Below are 18,901 nucleotides of genomic sequence, written 5' to 3'. Positions count from 1 at the left end.
TCCCCCTCCTCCTCCTCCCCCACCTCTTCCTCCACCAACCTCACCTAAACCAACTATTCATCCTAGAAAAAAGTTAGCGGTTACAGCTCCAGTGACTGCAACTACAGCAGCTACATCTCTAGTAGATTCTGTTACTACAGTGGAGACCACGTCTGCTCCCAGAAGTGATGGGTTACCTATGACAAAAGTGTATACCACTGCACCTCCTCCTGTTCCTCCTAAGCCATCTTTAATTCCATCTGGACTTGTATTTACACATAGACCCGAACCAAGCAAACCTCCACTTGCTCCTAAACCAGCAGTTCCTCAACCTCCAGTCACTACCCCAAAACTAACAGATACATACCCCAAACCAACAGGTCTACCTTTAACTACAAGTATGACATTAAATTTAGTGACATCAGCAGACTATAAGTTGCCTTCCCCTACCTCTCCACTTTCCCCTCACTCTAACAAGTCCTCGCCAAGATTTTCCAAGTCTCTTATGGAAACTTATGTGGTTATTACATTGCCATCTGAACCTGGCACTCCAACAGATTCTTCACCTAGTCAAGCTATTACCAGTTGGCCGTTGGGATCACCCCCCAAAGATCTGATTTCCATTGAACCAGTATTTTCTGTAGTTCCTCCTATGACAGCTGCGGAAATATCAACTTCTTCACAACAGAGCCTATACATCTCCAGAGCTTTGGAGACATTTGCTGCTATCCCAGTCACAACATTGTCTTCATTTCAAGCAACTTCAGCTTCAGTTACACAGTTTCACCCAACTGAAGTTTCCAAGGCTGAGGTTCCAACAGCAAGAAGTACAGTCCCTAGTGTTGGTCTCAGCAGTGTCTCTATATCCTTTCCTCCAGAACCTCTTGCTCTAGATCACCTCCATTTAGAGAAGCAGCAGCAGAAAGAAGATGTCCAGTTGCAACTTGTTGGTGATGCCATTGATCTGCGTACAGTACCCAAAGTAGATGTTAAAGCGACTGAAAAATGTATGGATCTTTCTGCCTCTGCAGTGGATGTGAAGAGGCAGACCACAACAAGTGAAATGTATGGGAGACAAATTAGTGCTGTCCAACCCTCAATTATAAATCTCAGCGCAACTTCATCAGGAGTGACTCCTATATCCCTGGTCACCGAGACAGTGACTGTTGTCACATGTACAGCTACTGCAAGTTACACCACAGGCACAGAAAGCCTAGTGGGTCTAGAACTTGCAACAGCAGCACCACTCCAGCTTACTACATCAAAGCATGTGGAGCCACTATACAGAGTTCCAAGTGGCCAGACCTTTCCTACAATTAGGGAGGAAGCACCAATAAACTTATCTTTAAGTACTTCTGCACACCCAGTGACATCAGCTCCTACGAAACCTGTTACTGCACCTCCTGTTGGTGTCACAAATGGATGGACTGATAGCTCCACATCCCAGAGCATCACTGATGGGGAAGTAGTGGATCTCAGTACCTCCAAAACTCATAGAACAGTTGTAACAATGGATGAAGCTTCTTCAAATGTAGTGACTAAAATAATAGAAGATGATGAAAAACCTGTTGATCTGACTGCAGGAAGAAGAGCCGTGTGCTGTGATGTGGTTTATAAGTTACCCTTTGGAAGAAGCTGCACAGCACAGCAGCCTGCAACCACTCTTCCTGAAGATCGTTTTGGTTATAGGGATGATCACTATCAATATGATCGATCAGGGCCATATGGTTATAGAGGGATTGGGGGAATGAAACCTTCCATGTCTGACACTAATTTAGCAGAAGCTGGACATTTTTTCTATAAAAGTAAGAATGCTTTTGATTATTCTGGAGGAACTGATGCAGCAGTAGATCTTACTTCAGGGAGAATTACTACAGGTCAGTATGATGTAGCAACAGACCTTTCTTTGAAATATCATGGTGTTCCTCATCTCATTTCAGGATGACAATGTGGTCTTATTTCCAATTTTGTTATTTTTTATCTTTCTTTGGATGTTTTGGCAATATATTTTGGAGTACATATGCATTTTTGTTTCTCCACTTTTTTTTTTTAATTTGTTCCACCCAAAGTCGCCTGCATGTGCCTGCATGTTCAACATTGCTTTTATTCTCCACCTGAGTAGGTTAATAACCTGTGGATTTGCATGCAGTCCTGTTCATTATGTTCTTCAAGACTGAGAGGGCTTTCCAACCCCAAAAACATCATTCATTCTAGGAACTGGACTATAACTCTCCCCTGTATTTCAGGTGAGGTAATGGATTATTCAAGCAAGACTACAGGTCCATATCCAGAAACTCGACAAGTCATTTCAGGAGTTGGGATTAGTACCCCGCAGTATTCCACTGCAAGAATGACTCCACCTCCAGGACCCCAGTATGGTGTGGGGAGTGTTTTGAGGTCGTCTAATGGGGTTGTCTATTCTTCAGTAGCAACTCCAATTCCTTCCACGTTTGCTATCACCACACAGCCTGGCTCCATTTTCAGCACCACCATGAGGGATTTGTCTGGTGTGCACACAAATGACGCCGTGACTTCCTTGTCCGCCCTGCACCAAAGCCAGCCCATGCCTAGATCCTATTTCCTAACAACTGGTGCATCTGAAACAGACATTGAAGTCACTGGTATTGATATCAGTGCCAGTTTGCAGACTATCACTATGGAGACTCTCACAGCTGAGACAATAGACTCAGTTCCCACCCTGACCACAGCGTCTGAAGTATTTTCTGAAGTGGTGGGAGAGGAAAGTGCACTTTTAATCATCCCCGAGGAAGATAAGCAACAACAACAGCTAGACTTGGAGCGTGAGCTCTTGGAACTGGAAAAGATCAAGCAACAGCGTTTTGCTGAGGAGCTGGAGTGGGAACGGCAGGAGATTCAAAGGTTCCGAGAACAGGAAAAGATCATGGTTCAAAAGAAGCTGGAGGAGCTGCAGTCAATGAAGCAACACCTCCTCTATCAGCAAGAAGAGGAGCGGCAAGCCCAGTTCATGATGAGGCAGGAGACGTTAGCGCAGCAACAGTTGCAGCTGGAACAGATCCAACAGCTGCAGCAACAGCTTCACCAGCAGCTGGAGGAGCAGAAGATTCGCCAGGTCTACCAGTATAACTATGACCCTTCTGGAACTGCCTCTCCACAGACCACTGCAGACCAGACCATCCTGGAAGGTCAGTATGTTGCCCCAGAAGGTGGTCAGTTCTGGGCAACCGAAGATGCAACCACCACAGCCTCAGCTGTGGTGGCAATTGAAATACCACAGAGCCAGGGATGGTACACAGTTCAGTCTGATGGGGTGACTCAGTACATTGCCCCACCTGGCATCCTGAGTACTGTTTCAGAAATACCTCTGACAGATGTAATTGTCAAAGAGGAGAAACAACCCAAGAAGAGAAGTTCTGGAGCTAAAGTCCGTGGCCAGTACGACGAGATGGGGGAAAATCTGGCAGATGACCCCCGCTGCTTTAAAAAGATAGTGGACAGTGGAGTACAGACTGATGATGAAGATTCAGCAGATCGGAGTTATGTGAGTAGGAGAAGGAGAACTAAAAAGAGTGTTGATACAAGTGTCCAAACGGATGACGAAGATCAGGATGAATGGGACATGCCTACTAGATCTAGGAGGAAAGCTCGCGTAGGGAAATATGGTGACAGCCCTGCAGAGGCGGACAAGGCCAAACCCCCTTCCAAAGTCTCCAGCATAGCCGTTCAAACAGTAGCAGAGATATCTGTGCAGACTGAACCAGTTGGAACCATAAGAACACCTTCGATACGGGCACGCGTGGATGCCAAGGTAGAAATAATTAAACACATTTCAGCACCTGAAAAGACTTACAAAGGGGGCAGTTTAGGATGTCAAACAGAAGCAGATTCAGACACACAAAGTCCTCAATATCTGAGTGCCACCTCTCCACCCAAAGACAAGAAACGCCCAACACCTTTAGAAATTGGTTATTCATCTCACCTCCGGGCAGATTCCACACTACAGCTGGCTCCTTCCCCACCCAAATCTCCAAAAGTCCTTTATTCTCCCATCTCACCACTTTCACCAGGCAAAGCCTTAGAATCAGCCTTTGTACCTTATGAGAAACCCCTCCCTGATGATATAAGTCCACAAAAAGTACTGCATCCAGATATGGCTAAAGTTCCCCCAGCAAGTCCTAAGACAGCCAAGATGATGCAGCGCTCCATGTCTGACCCCAAGCCTCTGAGTCCAACAGCAGACGAAAGTTCCAGGGCTCCTTTTCAGTATACCGAGGGCTACACGGTAAGAGTGCTTCTTTTCAGTTAGAAGACAATGGCTGAGTTGATGTTAACTGTGTGTTTGCAGACTTTAGGAGGCCGTGACACTCCTGGTGCCTAATTCTAAATTTCAATGAGGACTATTTCATTAGAAAATTTAGTGGGGGGAGTGGTAAGCAGAAAAGTATACATCCATGTAGAAATACAAAGAAAAAAAAAGACAAAATGAGAAAAGTGTGTATTATTTTGTGATAAATGAGATTGAACATTTTGTTCTAATCTTGAAATCTCCCAAGTGTCAATTGTAGGCTGATTTCAGTAATATAACTAATATTCATATATGATAGAATAAGTATTGAATAAATAGATAAGGCAAAGGATGACCAAAAATTTAAACCCATGGATGCTGGAATTCTTAGTGGGAGGATCCTTGAAGATCATTTAATCAATCTATTATTCCTTCTGCCAGAATGTTAATCTTTGCTGCTCAAAATAAAGCATTACTAGGGCATAAAGTACCCACTCCAGTGTTCTTGCCTGGAGAATCGCAGGGACAGGGGAGCCTGGTGGGCTGCCGTCTATGGGGTCACACAGAGTCGGACACGACTGAAGTGACTTAGCAGCAGCAGCAGCAGCAGCAGCAGGGCATAAAGTGTAATTTAATCTTCATAGTTCATCCATGCTTATTTTGTTTCTGGCAATTTTCTGAATCTAATGTCAGGTAAGCCTTAATCTTAGTGCTTACAGAAGAAAAATTAATTTTTATGTTTCTTCAAATAGGTTTAATTGTTAATTATTTAAGTTTAATAATTTGAGTGTATTTAAAATATGCTTCAAAGTGAAAGGAACATATATAGGAATGTTGGACATATTTGTGAAGATCTCTATAACTGGGAATAAGGAATGTTAATAATCAGGTAAAAAGCAGGTTATCTACTTCAAGAAAACCTAATATATATCATTAGAAGGTTATTAATAAAGTAATAGTTCTATTGAAAACAAGATTTATGTTTATATTAAAAGTTCCCCTAATTACACTGCTTTCTAAACTCTAGATCTTAAAACCCTGACGCTTTTAAATAGGTTTTTCTGAGAAATTACTCTATTGCAACTGACCCAAATGTGTTCAACACTGGCTGTGGGCTGAAAAATGTACCATTATATGTAACTCTAAGCCAATTTTTAGGTATATAGGCATATTAATAGTTATACTAATAAATTAAAATTCTTATCTAAGTGTTCCAGTTTCGTAGGGGCATTTTGTTATTATGTACTTTCTCAAAAAGAGTGTATAAACTATCTTCAAGGGGGGGATAGAGGTCATAATTTTTTTTTTAATTTACTTATCATAACTTGTAAGTCAGGGAACCACTTCTACATTGAGATTTCATTCAGTTTCTGTGTATGGCTTTGTTTCTAGAATTAAATATATTGAGAGAAATATTTTTAACTTAGTTGTAATGTATAGGTATTTACTTTTACAGCAGTGACCTATGAATTCACCTAAAGAGTAATCTAGAAATCTTTGACAATACATTTTTTAGCAGTATTTTAAAATTATACTCAAGACTTCTGTCACAGAAAGAACAGCCTTCTCCACGCAGTGCATTGACCATTAATTTAACATCTCACCCTATACTCTTAATTCAAATGAACACAGGTATAGAAGATATTCAAGGTGTCAATATTTTTCCTCACAGTATTCTCTTGGGTTTTAAAAGTATGAAATGAAAGATACAATGGGTTGTATGTATTGTATTATTGATTGTAATGGTGATATTTTTTAACTATCCAATCCTAGAAGAAGTTGGATAGAATTACCAAATAATACTCTGAGCCTGAAAAATCCTAAGTGTTTTGAGCTTTGGAACACAACCCAGTAGTTCCTTTTTCTAAGTGGTCACACTCAGTGCAGGCTTCAATATGGAATAATTGTATACCAACTCAAAAATACTGTTTTATTGCATGCGTAAGGTAGACCATTTTATATACAGGCAGTGTTCTTAGCACTTTAGATACTCTGATTTAAGACGGGAATTTTATAATTTATTTCTTGGAAAATTTCTTAACATTCCTTGTGTTCATTTTAAACTAAAACCAGTCTCTCAATTACAAACATAAATTACTAAATATTAGTTGGACTGAAAAGAATAATCTAAGTGATATTCATGGTGATGCAAGTTTGTTTAGCTCAGTAATTTCCATATTGTTAATTTTCTCAAACCAATAAAATTGAAAAAAAAAATTATACCATCCAATCAACATTGAGACAACATAGTAACACATATAATTCAGCATGAAAGATCAGTTTTATATGGCAAGACATTCTGTAGTCAGTTCTCTTCCTGGAAGTACCAGGAAATGTTTCAAGGAAGGAAGTTCTCAAACAGGAAGGTGGGATCTCTGTTGGACCATGAAGAACAAAATGGAAGTCATTCTAGAGGAAACAGATATACAAGGGTTCAGACTGATGAACAGACAGAAAACAAAGAGAAGGAGAAAAGGATTTACTGTAAATGAAAGATAAGGAAGGGACAGGTGCCAGGGGATCTAATTTGCTGAGTTCAGGTTTGGTTTTACTTCCCTTGGCTGTAGGGAGCCTAACTCAACCCACCATCATTTTTTATTTACACTATGCCTTAGGCCCTGGACTCCTCCACTCTTGCCTTCCTTACTGCTACTGCTGCTAAGTCGCTTCAGTCGTGTCCGACTCTGTGTGACCCCATACACGGCAGCCCACCAGGCTCCCCTGTCCCTGGGATTTCTTCAGGCAAGAACACTGGAGTGGGTTGCCATTTCCTTCTCCAATGCATGAAAGTGAAAAGTAAAAGTGAAGTCGCTCAGTTGTGTCCAACTCTTTGTGACCCCATGGACTGCAGTCTACAAGGCTCCTCTGTCCATGGGATTTTCCAGGCAAGAGTATTGGAGTGGGGTGCCATTGCCTTCTCCGGCCTTCCTTACAGTCTATTCTCTTAACTGCACCTCTAAACTGATTTTCTAAAGTTTACATCAGATTATGTCACACACTCTCAAGTAGATTCTCAGAAATTCATCAGGGTATATTAGAGATATCTTAGCAAAGACCCTTGTGATCTGGTCTCTGCTTGTCTCACAGCCTCATTGGTCACTCTCCACATTTACCCCTCTTTCTCACTCTGCTCCAACCACTGACCTTGCTGGTCTTTGGGTATGCCTCATCCCCACCCAGGAAGCCTGTTAGGAGCTGTCTCTCCCCAGATGGTTGTCTGACTCACTCCTGTGTACAGATTTCTGGTTAAATTTCACTTCCACAGAAAAGCTCTCCTTACTTCAGTCTCTAAATAAACCTATCACCTTGAATTCCTGCACCCTCCAGACATGTGTATTAATGTGTTAGTACATATTTAATCAAATCATCTACTTTATCCTGTAGAACATAACCTCTACAAAAGCAGGAACTTTGTTTTGTTAGCTGCTATAATCCAAGAGCCTAGAACAGCACCCAAAACAAAGCAAGCCTTCAATATTTATTGAATAAATGTATTAAAGGAAGGATTGCATGGAAGCAGTGGGTTAAGACATGCATTAAAAGACTCTAGCTGGTTACCTTTTCATTTCCACAGTTTAGACCCATCCTGGAGAAGGCAATGGCAACCCACTCCAGTGTTCTTGCCTGGAGAATCCCAGGGATGGTGGAGCTTGTTGGGCTGCCGTCTATGGGGTCGCACAGAGTCGGACACGACTGAAGTGACTTAGCAGACCCATCCTAGCAAGTCCTTTTGATAATCTGTACTGATACTGCCTATACTTAAAGTGTCAGTTCCACTTGGTTTCATATAGATATTTGTACCGCTGAGTACAAGTTAAACAGTATTTAGCTATTAGACAGTCCAGATGCCTTACAGATGAGGAACAAAGCCCAGAGTAGGCTAATGCCTTTATCATGATTCCTTAATGAACCTGTAACCTGGCCAGTTAGAATGCTAAACTTGCACTTTGCAGTTATTCTCTATTTGTCTCTTCTGAGGCTTATGGAACATTTTCTGATTTTGTTGTTTGTTTGTTTGCTTGTTTTTTGCTAATTCAGTACCATGCTTTGTGTCTGTCTTTTTATCTTGTCATTTCCTCTGTTCTCCCCCAAATTATAATTTAAACCCCTGTCAATAAGGTTTATTCATTTTTTAGCTTGCTTGCATTCTTTCATTATCACATTCATCCATTCATTGGTCTTTTTTAAACACTGTGGTAAACTCTATAAAGCATACAGGATAAGGCAGAGTTCATGCCTGACCTCCCACCACTGTGATCATTTTGTTCTCCTTGCCCCACTGTTGTATTCATTTGCTAGGGCTCTTGTAATAAGGTACCACAAACTCGGTAAGTTAAGCCACAAAAATGTGCTGTCACACTTCTAGAGACTAAAAGTCCAAAATCATGATGTGAGCAGGGTTCGTTCTTTCTGTTGCAGGCCTTTCTCCTAGCTTCTGCTAGCCTCCAGCATTCCTTGTCTTACAGAAGGTGGTCTCCCTGTGTCTCTTTACATTGTCTTCCCTCTCTGTATGGCTGTCTATATGTCCAAATGTACCCTCTTTATCAGCTGCTGCTGCTAAGTCGCTTCAGTCTTGTCCGACTCTGTGCGACCCCAGAGACGGCGGCCCACCAGGCTACCCCGTCCCTGGGATTCTCCAGGCAAGAACACTGGAGTGGGTTGCCATTTCCTTCTCCAATGCATGAAAGTGAAAAGAGAAAGTGAAGTCGCTCAGTCGTGTCCGACTCTTCTCGACCCCATGGTCTGCAGCCTACCAGGCTCCTCTGTCCATGGGATTTTCCAGGCAAGAGTACTGGAGTGGAGTGCCATTGCCTTCTCCACTCTTTATCAGACGCTGGTCTTATTGATTAGGTCAGCGCTAAAGATCTGTTTTAACTTGATTACTTGTAAATATCTTGTGTCTGAGTGGTTTCACATTCTGAGGTACTAAGGATCAGCACTCCAACAAAGCTTGGTTTTTTTGTTTTGTTTTGTTTTTTAACCAATGAGACACATCAAAGCACTATCTTGCCCTTTTTGTTTCTTCATAGGCAAATGTGGACTGTTCTGTGGTTTGTTTGCTTTTGGTCCTCTTTCCAAACGAAGTTATTTTTTTCTTAGCAGCTATCTCACAAGCTTATGGGAGAGCTTTCATTATTACAAAATTCTTCCATATGAATAAAATCTCTTTCCCTGAAGTTTCCAAACATTTGTCTTAATTCTGAAATTTGGAACATTAGAGATTTAAATTTATTCCTTTCCCACTCTGTAGGAATCCAAGCATCTGAGATCCTTTAACTGATAGAGTTTTTCCATCATGGAATTGTAGTTACACTTTTGACACAGAAATTCCAAGCCAGGAGCCTGTACCATCTGGTTAGTGTTTCACTGGCACTTTGAGTTCATGCTTAACCCTAAGATCTTATATATTTAATTGTTTAAATTAGCAATAATTAACATAAAATCATAAAATAGTACACAGTGGGCCTAACTGGTACAAGGAGTTATCTGACATATTTTTATTGAGTTATGTAATATTCCCCTATGTCTGCAAGAGGTGAACTATATCTCTTTTCCAGACTTTGTCATTTTGCTATCAAAGTCACAGCCCCCAAGCTAAATTCTATTTTTGGCAACTTTATATAACCAAACACTTTTATCATGTAGTCTTCTTCCTTTTACAAATATAAAATTTTAACTCTGCGTAAAGATGAAAAAAAAAATTTCCACATTTTTCCTTGAGTTTTTCTGTTCGCTCCTCAGAAAAATTCCCAAAAGATACAACTAAAATATTCAGAAATGTACTCCTTCTCATGGGGTTGAGCTCGCTATTTAGATAACACTTGAAAATAATGTATTTTCATTCTAATTTAGAAAAAGCACAAAAAGAAATAAGCTTTTTGATTAAAAACAGTATGCACACAAAGATTTATTTCTAATTTTTATCAGTGGAATTCTTCAATTAAAATGTTTTATGGGAGCCAAATAGTTAAAAATGAGTGACCACTAGTATAGAGTTATCAAACCATCTACAATGATTGAAAGTAACACAACCTTCCCATCCCAAGTCTGGCAATTGCAGATATCCAGTAACCTTGATTCCCTTTCCTCACGCAGGAACATTTGGCGATTTCTCTGTTTCCTCAGCAAAAACTTACTATCATTAAAGACCTTTACTTTATGGGATAGTAGAAAAAAATTCTTAAATCTCATAGTAACTATTTGTCTTTCCTAGTCTATGAAGTATATAATGGTGCTACTCTAGGGATATTAGATTCATGTTCTTTATAGCCATTTTAAATTTATTTCTTTTTGGTATTGAGGCCATTCTTACCTGACTAGTTGAAAACCACCTACCTTTCTAACGCTCTGATCCTCACGCCCTTTGTGATTTTTCTCCATATCACATATGGTCAAAAGTACAGTGTCTTTTCCTTTATTATTTCATTTATTGTCTTTGCTTCCCTAACCAGAATTTATGAGTGGGGATTTTTGTTTTACATGATCACATTTTTATGTTTATTATACCCAGAAAAATGCCTGGCTCACAGTAGGTTCTCTATAACAATATATTAATATGATGAATCACAAAATGAACAGGCCACTTTTTCCATCAGACTTCTTTTAATTTAGGTGAATTCACCAATTCCTCACTCCCACTTAAAACAAAACAACACCAAAAAAAAAAAAAGAAAGCAAAACAAATAAATGAGATTTGATTCATCCTTTCACTATACTTTTTGTGGAGTTGAGTTTTTCCTTCTGCTTTCTCCTTCTATGTTTTTCTTCTTTTGATAAAAAGATGACAGTACACTTTCTAAAATATATTTCAATGCAGCATTTGTGTGTGTGGTGGGGGGAGCAATTATCTCTAGCATCACATGTATGAAATTTTCATAAACCAGAGCACCAAAATGTGTTCCTCCTGCCCTTTTTCTTTCACACAGCTCAGTTCAGCCGCTCAGTTGTGTCTGACATTTTATGACCTCATGGACTGCAGCACACCAGGCTTCCCTGTTCATCACTAACTCCCGAAGCTTGCTCAGACACATATCCTTCAACTCGGTGATGCCATCCAACCGTCTCATCCTCTGTCATCCCCTTCTCCTCCTGCCTTCAATCTTTCCCAGCATCAGGGTCTTTTCAAATGAGTCAGTTCTTCCCATCAGGTGGTCAAAGTATCGGAGTTTTGGCTTCAGCATCAGTCCTTCCAATGAATATGCAGGACTGATTTCCTTAGGATGGACTGGTAGGATGGACTGGTTGGATCTTCTTGCTGTCCAAAGGACTCTCAAGAGTCTTTCTAACACCACAGTTCAAAAGCATCAATTCTTGGGGCTCAGCTTTCTTTATAGTCCAACTCTCACATCCTTACATGACTACTGGAAAAACCATAGCTTTGACTAGATGGACCTTTGTTGGCAAAGTAATGTCTCTGCTTTTTATTGTGCTGTGTAGGTTGGTCATATCTTTTCTTCCAAGGAGCAAGCGTCTTTTAGTTTCATAGCTGTAGTCACCATCTGCAGTGATTTTGGAGCCCAAGAAAATAGTCTGTCACTGTTTCCATTGTTTCCCCATAAATTTGCCATAAAGTGATGGGACCAGACGCCATAATCTTAGTTTTCTGAACGTTTCGTGTCAAGCCTGCTTTTCCACTCTCCTCTTTCACTTTCATCAAGAGGCTCTTTAGTTCTTCTTCTTCTTCCATAAGGGTGGTGTCATTGAGAATGAGGTTACCGATATTTCTCCCAGGACTCTTGATTCCAGTTTGTGCTTCATCCACCCCGGCATTTTGCATAATGTATTCTGCTTCCCTTGTGGCTCAGCTGGTAAGATATCTGCCTGCAATGCAGGAGACCTGGGTTCAATCCCTGGGTTGGGAAGATTTCCTGGAGAAGAGAAAGGCTATCCACTCCAGTATTCTGGCCTGGAGAATTCTATGGACTGTATAGTCCATGGGGTCATGAAGAATTGGACATGACTGAGCAACTTTCCCTTTCACTTTTAAGCAGGGTGACAGTATACAACCTTGACTACTCCTTTCCCTATTTGGAACCAGTCTGTTGTTCCTTTTTCAGTTCTAACTATTGCTTCTTGACCTGCATACAGATTTCTCAGGAGGCAGGTAAGATAGTCTGGTATTCCCATCTCTTTAAAAATTTTCTACAGTTTGTTGTGATCTACACAGTCAGTGGTTTTGGCTTAGTTCTTTTATACAGTGAGACTTTTTACATCATGACCCCAAATGATCAAGAACATCAAAAAATAAAATGTAGAATGTTCTCTACAAAATCAGGAGAGAAAGTAACAGCCATTGAAAGACATAGCAGTGTACTCTCAAAGAATTTTTTTCAGAGCTAGACATATCCTTTACGATTTATCTGTCTTAAAAAAAGATTTTTCTATCAAAAAAGAAATACATTTCAGAAATAGGACGTTTTATCAGTAGTGATACATGCAACTTTTTGCACTAAAATAAGCTACATTTAAAATGTTTCACCTCTATCGGGTCTTAAAAATACAAAACCTGCCAAGTGTTACAGCTGATTTTTCCTACCCTCAGACTTGTTGAACAATTTTGGAACTTTTTGGTAATAGACAAATTCCTTATTAAAATATTTTTGTTCCAGAGTTTAAGCCAGGATCCTATTGCAAAGCAGATGGTATTCATGAGCTGATTTTTACAAGAATATGTTTTGCTTCACTGATTGCTGTTTTGATAGCTATTTTTAAGATTTTTGGAACCCTTTAATGTCTATTTCAGAGAGTAATTTCCATAACCTAAATTGAGAAATTTTATTTCTGTCAATTTTATTTCTGTCAGAATGTACAGATTTAAGAAATAATGACTGTGATGGCCAAATGTGATTTGAAGAATAATATTTTTTAGTGGTTGTTTTTCATTATTCTCTTTGGAAAGCAACATAAATCAGTCTATTAAAACTGAGTTTGATGAAATAAGCTATTTTATAAAGGTACTATTTACATACATGAGAGAAAAAGTACTCATTTATTAAAGACAGGCTTTCTAAATAGTAGTTCAATTGAGTTCAGTCACTCAGTCGTGTCTGACTCTTTGCGACCCCATGGACTGCGGTACACCAGGCTTCCTTCCATGCTTCCCTGTCCATCACCAACTCCTGGACAGAGCTTATGCAAACTCATGCCCATTGAGTCTGTGATGCCATCCAACCATCTCATCCTCTCGCTTCCCCTTCTTCTCCCACCTTCAATCTTTTCCAGCATCAGGGTATTTTCAAGTGAGTCAGTTCTTCACATCAGGAGACCAAACTTTGGAGCTTCAGCATCAGTCCTTCCAATGAATATTCAGGACTGATTTCCTTTAGGATGGACTGGTTGGATCTCCTTGCAGTCCAAGGCACTTTCAAGAGTCTTCTCCAACACCATAGGTCAAAAGCATCAATTCTTCAGCACTCAGCTTTCTTTATAGCCCCACTCTCACATCCATACATGACTACTGGAAAAAACACAGCTTTGACTAGATGGACCTTTGTTTGCCAAGTAATGTCTCTGCTTTATAATATGCTGTCTAAGTTGGTCATAGCTTTTCTTCCAAGGAGCAAGCGTCTTTTAGTTTCATAGCTGCAGTCACCATCTGCAGTGATTTTGGAGCCCAAGAAAATAAAATCTGTCACTGTTTTTCCATTGTTTCCCCATCAATTTGCCATGAAGTGATGGGACCAGATGCCATGATCTTAGTTTTCTGAAAGTTCAGTTTCAAGCAGCTTTTCCACTCTCCTCTTTCACTTTCATCAACAGGCTCTTTAGTTCTTCTTTGCTTTTAGCCATAAGGATAATGTCATCTGCATATCTGAGGTTATTGATATTTCTCCCGGCAATCTTGATTCCAGCTTGTGCTTCATCCAGTCCAGCATTTCTCATGATGTAATCTGAATATAAATTAAATAAGCAGAGTGACAATATATAGCCTTGATGTACTCCTTTTCCTATTTGGAACCAGTCTGTTGTTCCATGTCCGGTTCTTTTTGACCTGTTGCTTTTTGACCTGCATACAGATTTCTCAGGAGGCAGGTAAGGTGGTCTGGTATTTCCATCTCTCTAAGAATTTTCCACAGTTTGTTGTGATCCACACAGTCAAGGCTTTGGCATAGTCAATAAAGCAGAAGTAGATGTTTTTCTGGAACTGTCTCCCTTTTTCAGTGATCCAACAAATGTTGGCAACTTGATCTCTGGTTCCTCTGCCTTTCTAAAGCCAGCTTGAACATCTGGAAGCTCATGGTTTACGTACTGCTGAAGCCTGTCTTGGAGAATTTTGAGCATTACTTTGCCAGCGTGTGAGATGAGTGCAATTGTGTGGTAGTTAGAGCATTCTTTGCCATTGCCTTTCTTTGGGATTGGAATGAATACTGACCTTTTCCAGTCTTGTGGCCACTGCTGAGTTTTCCAAATTTGCTGGCATATTGAGTGCAGAACTTTCACGGCATCATCTTTTAAGATTTGAACTAGCTCAACTGGAATTCCATCACCTTCACTAGCTTTGTAGTGATGCTTCCTAAGGCTCACTTGATTTCACATTCCAGGACGTCTGGCTCTAGGTGAGTGATCACACCATCGTGATTATCTGGGTCTTAAGGTCTTTTTTGTATAGTTTTTCTGTGTATTCTTGCCACCCCTTCTTAATATCTTCTTCTTTTGTTAGGACCATAACATTTCTGCCTATCTTTCCATGAAATGTTCCCTTGGTATCTGTTATTTCCTTAAAGAAATCTTTAATTGTTCCCATTCTGTTGTTTTCCTCTATTTCTTTACATTAATCACTGAGGAAGGCTTTCTTATCTCTCCTTGCTATTCTTTGGAACTCTGCATTCAGATGGTATATCTTTCCTTTTCTCCTTTGCCTTTCATTTCTCTTCTTTTCAAAGCTATTTGTAAGGCCTCTTCAGACAACCATTTTGCCTTTTTGTATTGCTTTTTCTTGGGGAAAGTCTTGATCCCTGTCTCCTGTACAATGTCACGAACCTCTGTCCATAGTTCATCAGGCACTCTATCAGACCTAATCCCTTAAATCTATTTCTCACTTCCACTGTATAATCATAAGGAATTTGATTTAGGTCATACCTGAATGGTCTAGTGGTTTTCCCCACTTTCTTCAATTTAAGTCTAAATTTGGCAATAAGGATTTCATGATCTGAGCCACAGTCAGCTCACAGTCTTGTTTTTGCTGACTGTATAGAGCTTCTCCATCTTTGGCTGCAAAGAATATAATCAATCTGATTTTGGTATTGATCATCTGGTGATTTCCATGTGTAGAGTCTTCTCTTGTGTTGTTAGAAGTGGGTGTTGCTCTGACCGTTGCATTCTCTTGGCAAAACTGAATAGCCTTTGCCCTGCTTCATTCCATACTCCAAGGCCAAATTTGCCTGTTACTCCAGGTATTTCTTGACTTCATACTTTTGCATTCCAATCCCCTATAATGAAAAGGACATCTTTTTTGGGTGTTAGTTCTATAAGGTCTTGTAGATCTTCATAGAACTGCTCAACTTCAGCTTCTTCAGCATTATTGGTCGGGGCATAGACTTGGATTACTGTGATATTGAATGGCTTGCCTTGGAAACAAGCAGAGATCATTCTGTCATTTTTGAGATTGCATCCAAGTACTGCATTTCAGACTCTTTTGTTAACTGTGATGGCTACTGCATTTCTTCTAAGGGATTCTTGCACACAGAAATAGATATAATGGTCATCTGAGTTAAATTCTAAATAGTAGAAGCCTCATTTTTTTCTATAGCTCTTACTGCTTCATTGCTAGTATACTTTTCTTGCCATAGTTCCTCTCTATGATTAAAATCTTGAATTATTATTATATGTTATTATGCCATATTATTATAAAATAGGAAATAATATTAAAGTATTTTTCAAAAAATAACTAAGATAATACTTTACAGTAATTAACTATTAGGGTTTGGTAAAAATCAAAATGACTTCATATATGTAGACAAATGTCTGTGAAAACCAGAAATTTTTTTAATTGATCTCATCAATTTGGTGTTTAGTAGTTAACCTTCCCTATTTCACCATGATTAATATATTAGGATTAACTTCAAAACAAATGTTTTCAGACTGAAGGGTGAAAAAATTGTATTATTTGTGTTATAGTTTCTTAACATCTACATTTCAAAATATGTAAATAAGCATAATTATAAGATACATATATATGTTCTTAATGTTCAGTAAAAGACCTTGGATGAAAATTAGCCCTAAATATTAGGATATATTGGTTTAATACAGGGAAGGTCTGAATTAATAGAGCATTGATTATTACTGACCCAGTTTAAGAACACAGAGCATCATTTAATTAGCTTCCTAAGTATTTTATCATAATATTCTTGATTCAGTAGACTACTTATTTTGAATAATTGTGCTGTTGATAACTGACTACATAAAGCTACATGCATATTCTCAAAAATATATCCCCTCCCAGTGAACAGGTATGCACTTTTGTATATTTGTTTATGTTTTTTAAAATTACTACTTATTTAGGATGCTTTAATCTGCCACATGTGCTGTTGCTGAAATAAAAAACAAGCAACTAAAGTATAATATAAAAATTTGGAAAAGTTTTGAGGTATAATGTAGATAGTGACATCAAAATGTATTGTAATAGTTTCTTGACTTTTTCTGAGCATTATATTCAACATAAAATACATGTTCATAGTAGAAATATATGCCTACATACATATACATATATGCATAAACTAGTTAATATTTTTATACCCTTGTATAACTAATAAAATATTTTGACATGCAGTTGCCTGGCACAAATCCAAGCCATTTATTTCTGTAGATTTTACATTTATTTTATTCCGTATTTTAAAAATGATAAATCTGAAGTTAGGTAAATATTCTTTGAACCTGCCCATATCCACCCAACATTAATTTCATTTGTAGAAAATGCATTTTCTTCTATTTAACAGGGTTTTCTTTTTGATCCTCTGTCTTGAATGGTGCATAGAATTTGAATTAAGAAAGCAAAGCACCAGAACAAGCAGAGTGAGGTGAATTGAAACTTAAAAGAACTGTTTAGTTAACTGAGGTAGCTTAATTTAAAGCTATAAACAATAAAAGGAATTTTTATGTATTTTATTTTCTCCTTAAGAACATTGCTGGAGATTCAAATTAAGGCAGTCAAGAAAAGTGATAGTTGAACACAATGAAAGAAACCCTAGAGCTAACTTATAGAACTGCTGTCTCTATTTTTTTGGTTGAAAAAATGTTATGAGATGGCAAATAAAAGCTTACCTTCATAAAGAACAGTAAATAACCCTTGTGAGGGAGTAAGCAGTCAGTCACGGGAGAAGAGTTGAAGCTAAAAGAGAGTATACTCATCATTCTCCTCCTCTTTCCTCAAGTGACAGAAAAAAATATAGACTAAGTCACTCTTAATAAGTTGGACTGAATTTTAATTTCTAATCTAGTAAGTGGTGTATTTTGACATGAGAGGGACAAGGCAAGTACCCACTGTTTTTTTTTATAAAACTCAGCACTAATCACATGGCTCAGTCTCCAGGCATAGAGGCTACTTTTAAAGGATTAGTCATTAATTTACTTTTTAGAAAGTCGAACTAAAATCAAGATTTAAAGTACTTACTAGTACTAATTGTAGAGAGTTTCATGATAATTCATAAAAGACCCACATCACAACATTAATTTTCCTTTTGACATAAATAAATGTGCATTAATTCATTCAGTGTGAAACAGGAATTAAAATGATAGTAATATTTCTAATAAAATAATATTGAGTTTAGAAAAAGTTTATTTGCTTTCACCCAGTTCTCCCATTTATGGCATGAGCTGATGCCTGTAAATACTCAAATGCACATCAGTAACCCCGGGTTTTCTTAATAATCCATTTGGAAAATCATCTAATCGCCATCAAAGTATGCCTCTATTCTCATATAACTTAATTTATAGAATCGAAAAGTTAACCTCTTAAAATTATAACATTTAATAAAAATATTGTATTTATGAAAGTCCATCCATGAGATTTATCATCTTAGATGACTGTATGTTTCTTGATACTTACTTAATTCAATTGCCATCCTTTATCAGTTAGTTCTTAATAGCATTTTCTAAAGAACCAAACACTTCTCCAGTTTGTACAGAAGGACCATGGTCCTACTTTCCAAGGAAATTTTGTTAATTTAATTTAATTTGAAGGAAGCTATTTATGTGACATAGCTTTATGAAGGAGATCTGTTTTTATTTACTGCGAGTATGTTTAGATAAAAGCAACTCTGAACTGTTTTAATATCATGTTCCAAGGTTTGCTAGGCCAAGGATAATCAATCAATGAGAGAGGAATAAAAAGCAATAATAGTGATTTCTGTGATTTTGTGGTTAGGTATTTCAAGAGTCTAAACATAAAATATCTTTATTATCTCAGTATAATTTAGTAAAGACTGTGCCACTGTTAAAAGGGTCATTATATTCCTCGTGGCTTTAGATAAGTAGTTATTGAATCATTCCTCAAATTGCTAGTGATCCAAAGCTCTGGAAAACATATAATAGTAATCAATCTTCATTTTAATACTCCATGTACAGAATGTAGTATAATTAGAGATTTACATTTTAAAGCATTTGAAATACAGTTAATTTTGTTATGATGAGAGGTTGCCAATGAGAGATTCAAATGAGGAG

General features: G+C 38.4%; 1 protein-coding gene across 1 annotated transcript in view; it reads left to right on the top strand.

The window, feature by feature from the left end:
• Nucleotides 1–18,901, top strand: part of PCLO (piccolo presynaptic cytomatrix protein) — a 379,448-nt gene that overhangs the window by 199,981 nt on the left and 160,566 nt on the right. The window contains exons 7-8 of the mRNA XM_010848195.1: nucleotides 3–1,856; nucleotides 2,226–4,240. Of these exons, the coding sequence (XP_010846497.1) occupies nucleotides 3–1,856; nucleotides 2,226–4,240 (3,869 nt within the window). The remainder of the gene's footprint in view (nucleotides 1–2; nucleotides 1,857–2,225; nucleotides 4,241–18,901) is intronic.

This window comes from Bison bison, unplaced genomic scaffold (genome assembly GCF_000754665.1).
Source record: "Bison bison bison isolate TAMUID 2011002044 unplaced genomic scaffold, Bison_UMD1.0 scf7180017864260, whole genome shotgun sequence".
NCBI lineage: Eukaryota > Metazoa > Chordata > Mammalia > Artiodactyla > Bovidae > Bison > Bison bison.
The sequence above is the reverse complement of the archived record's forward strand: the minus strand, read 5'-3'. Positions and strand labels throughout refer to the sequence as shown.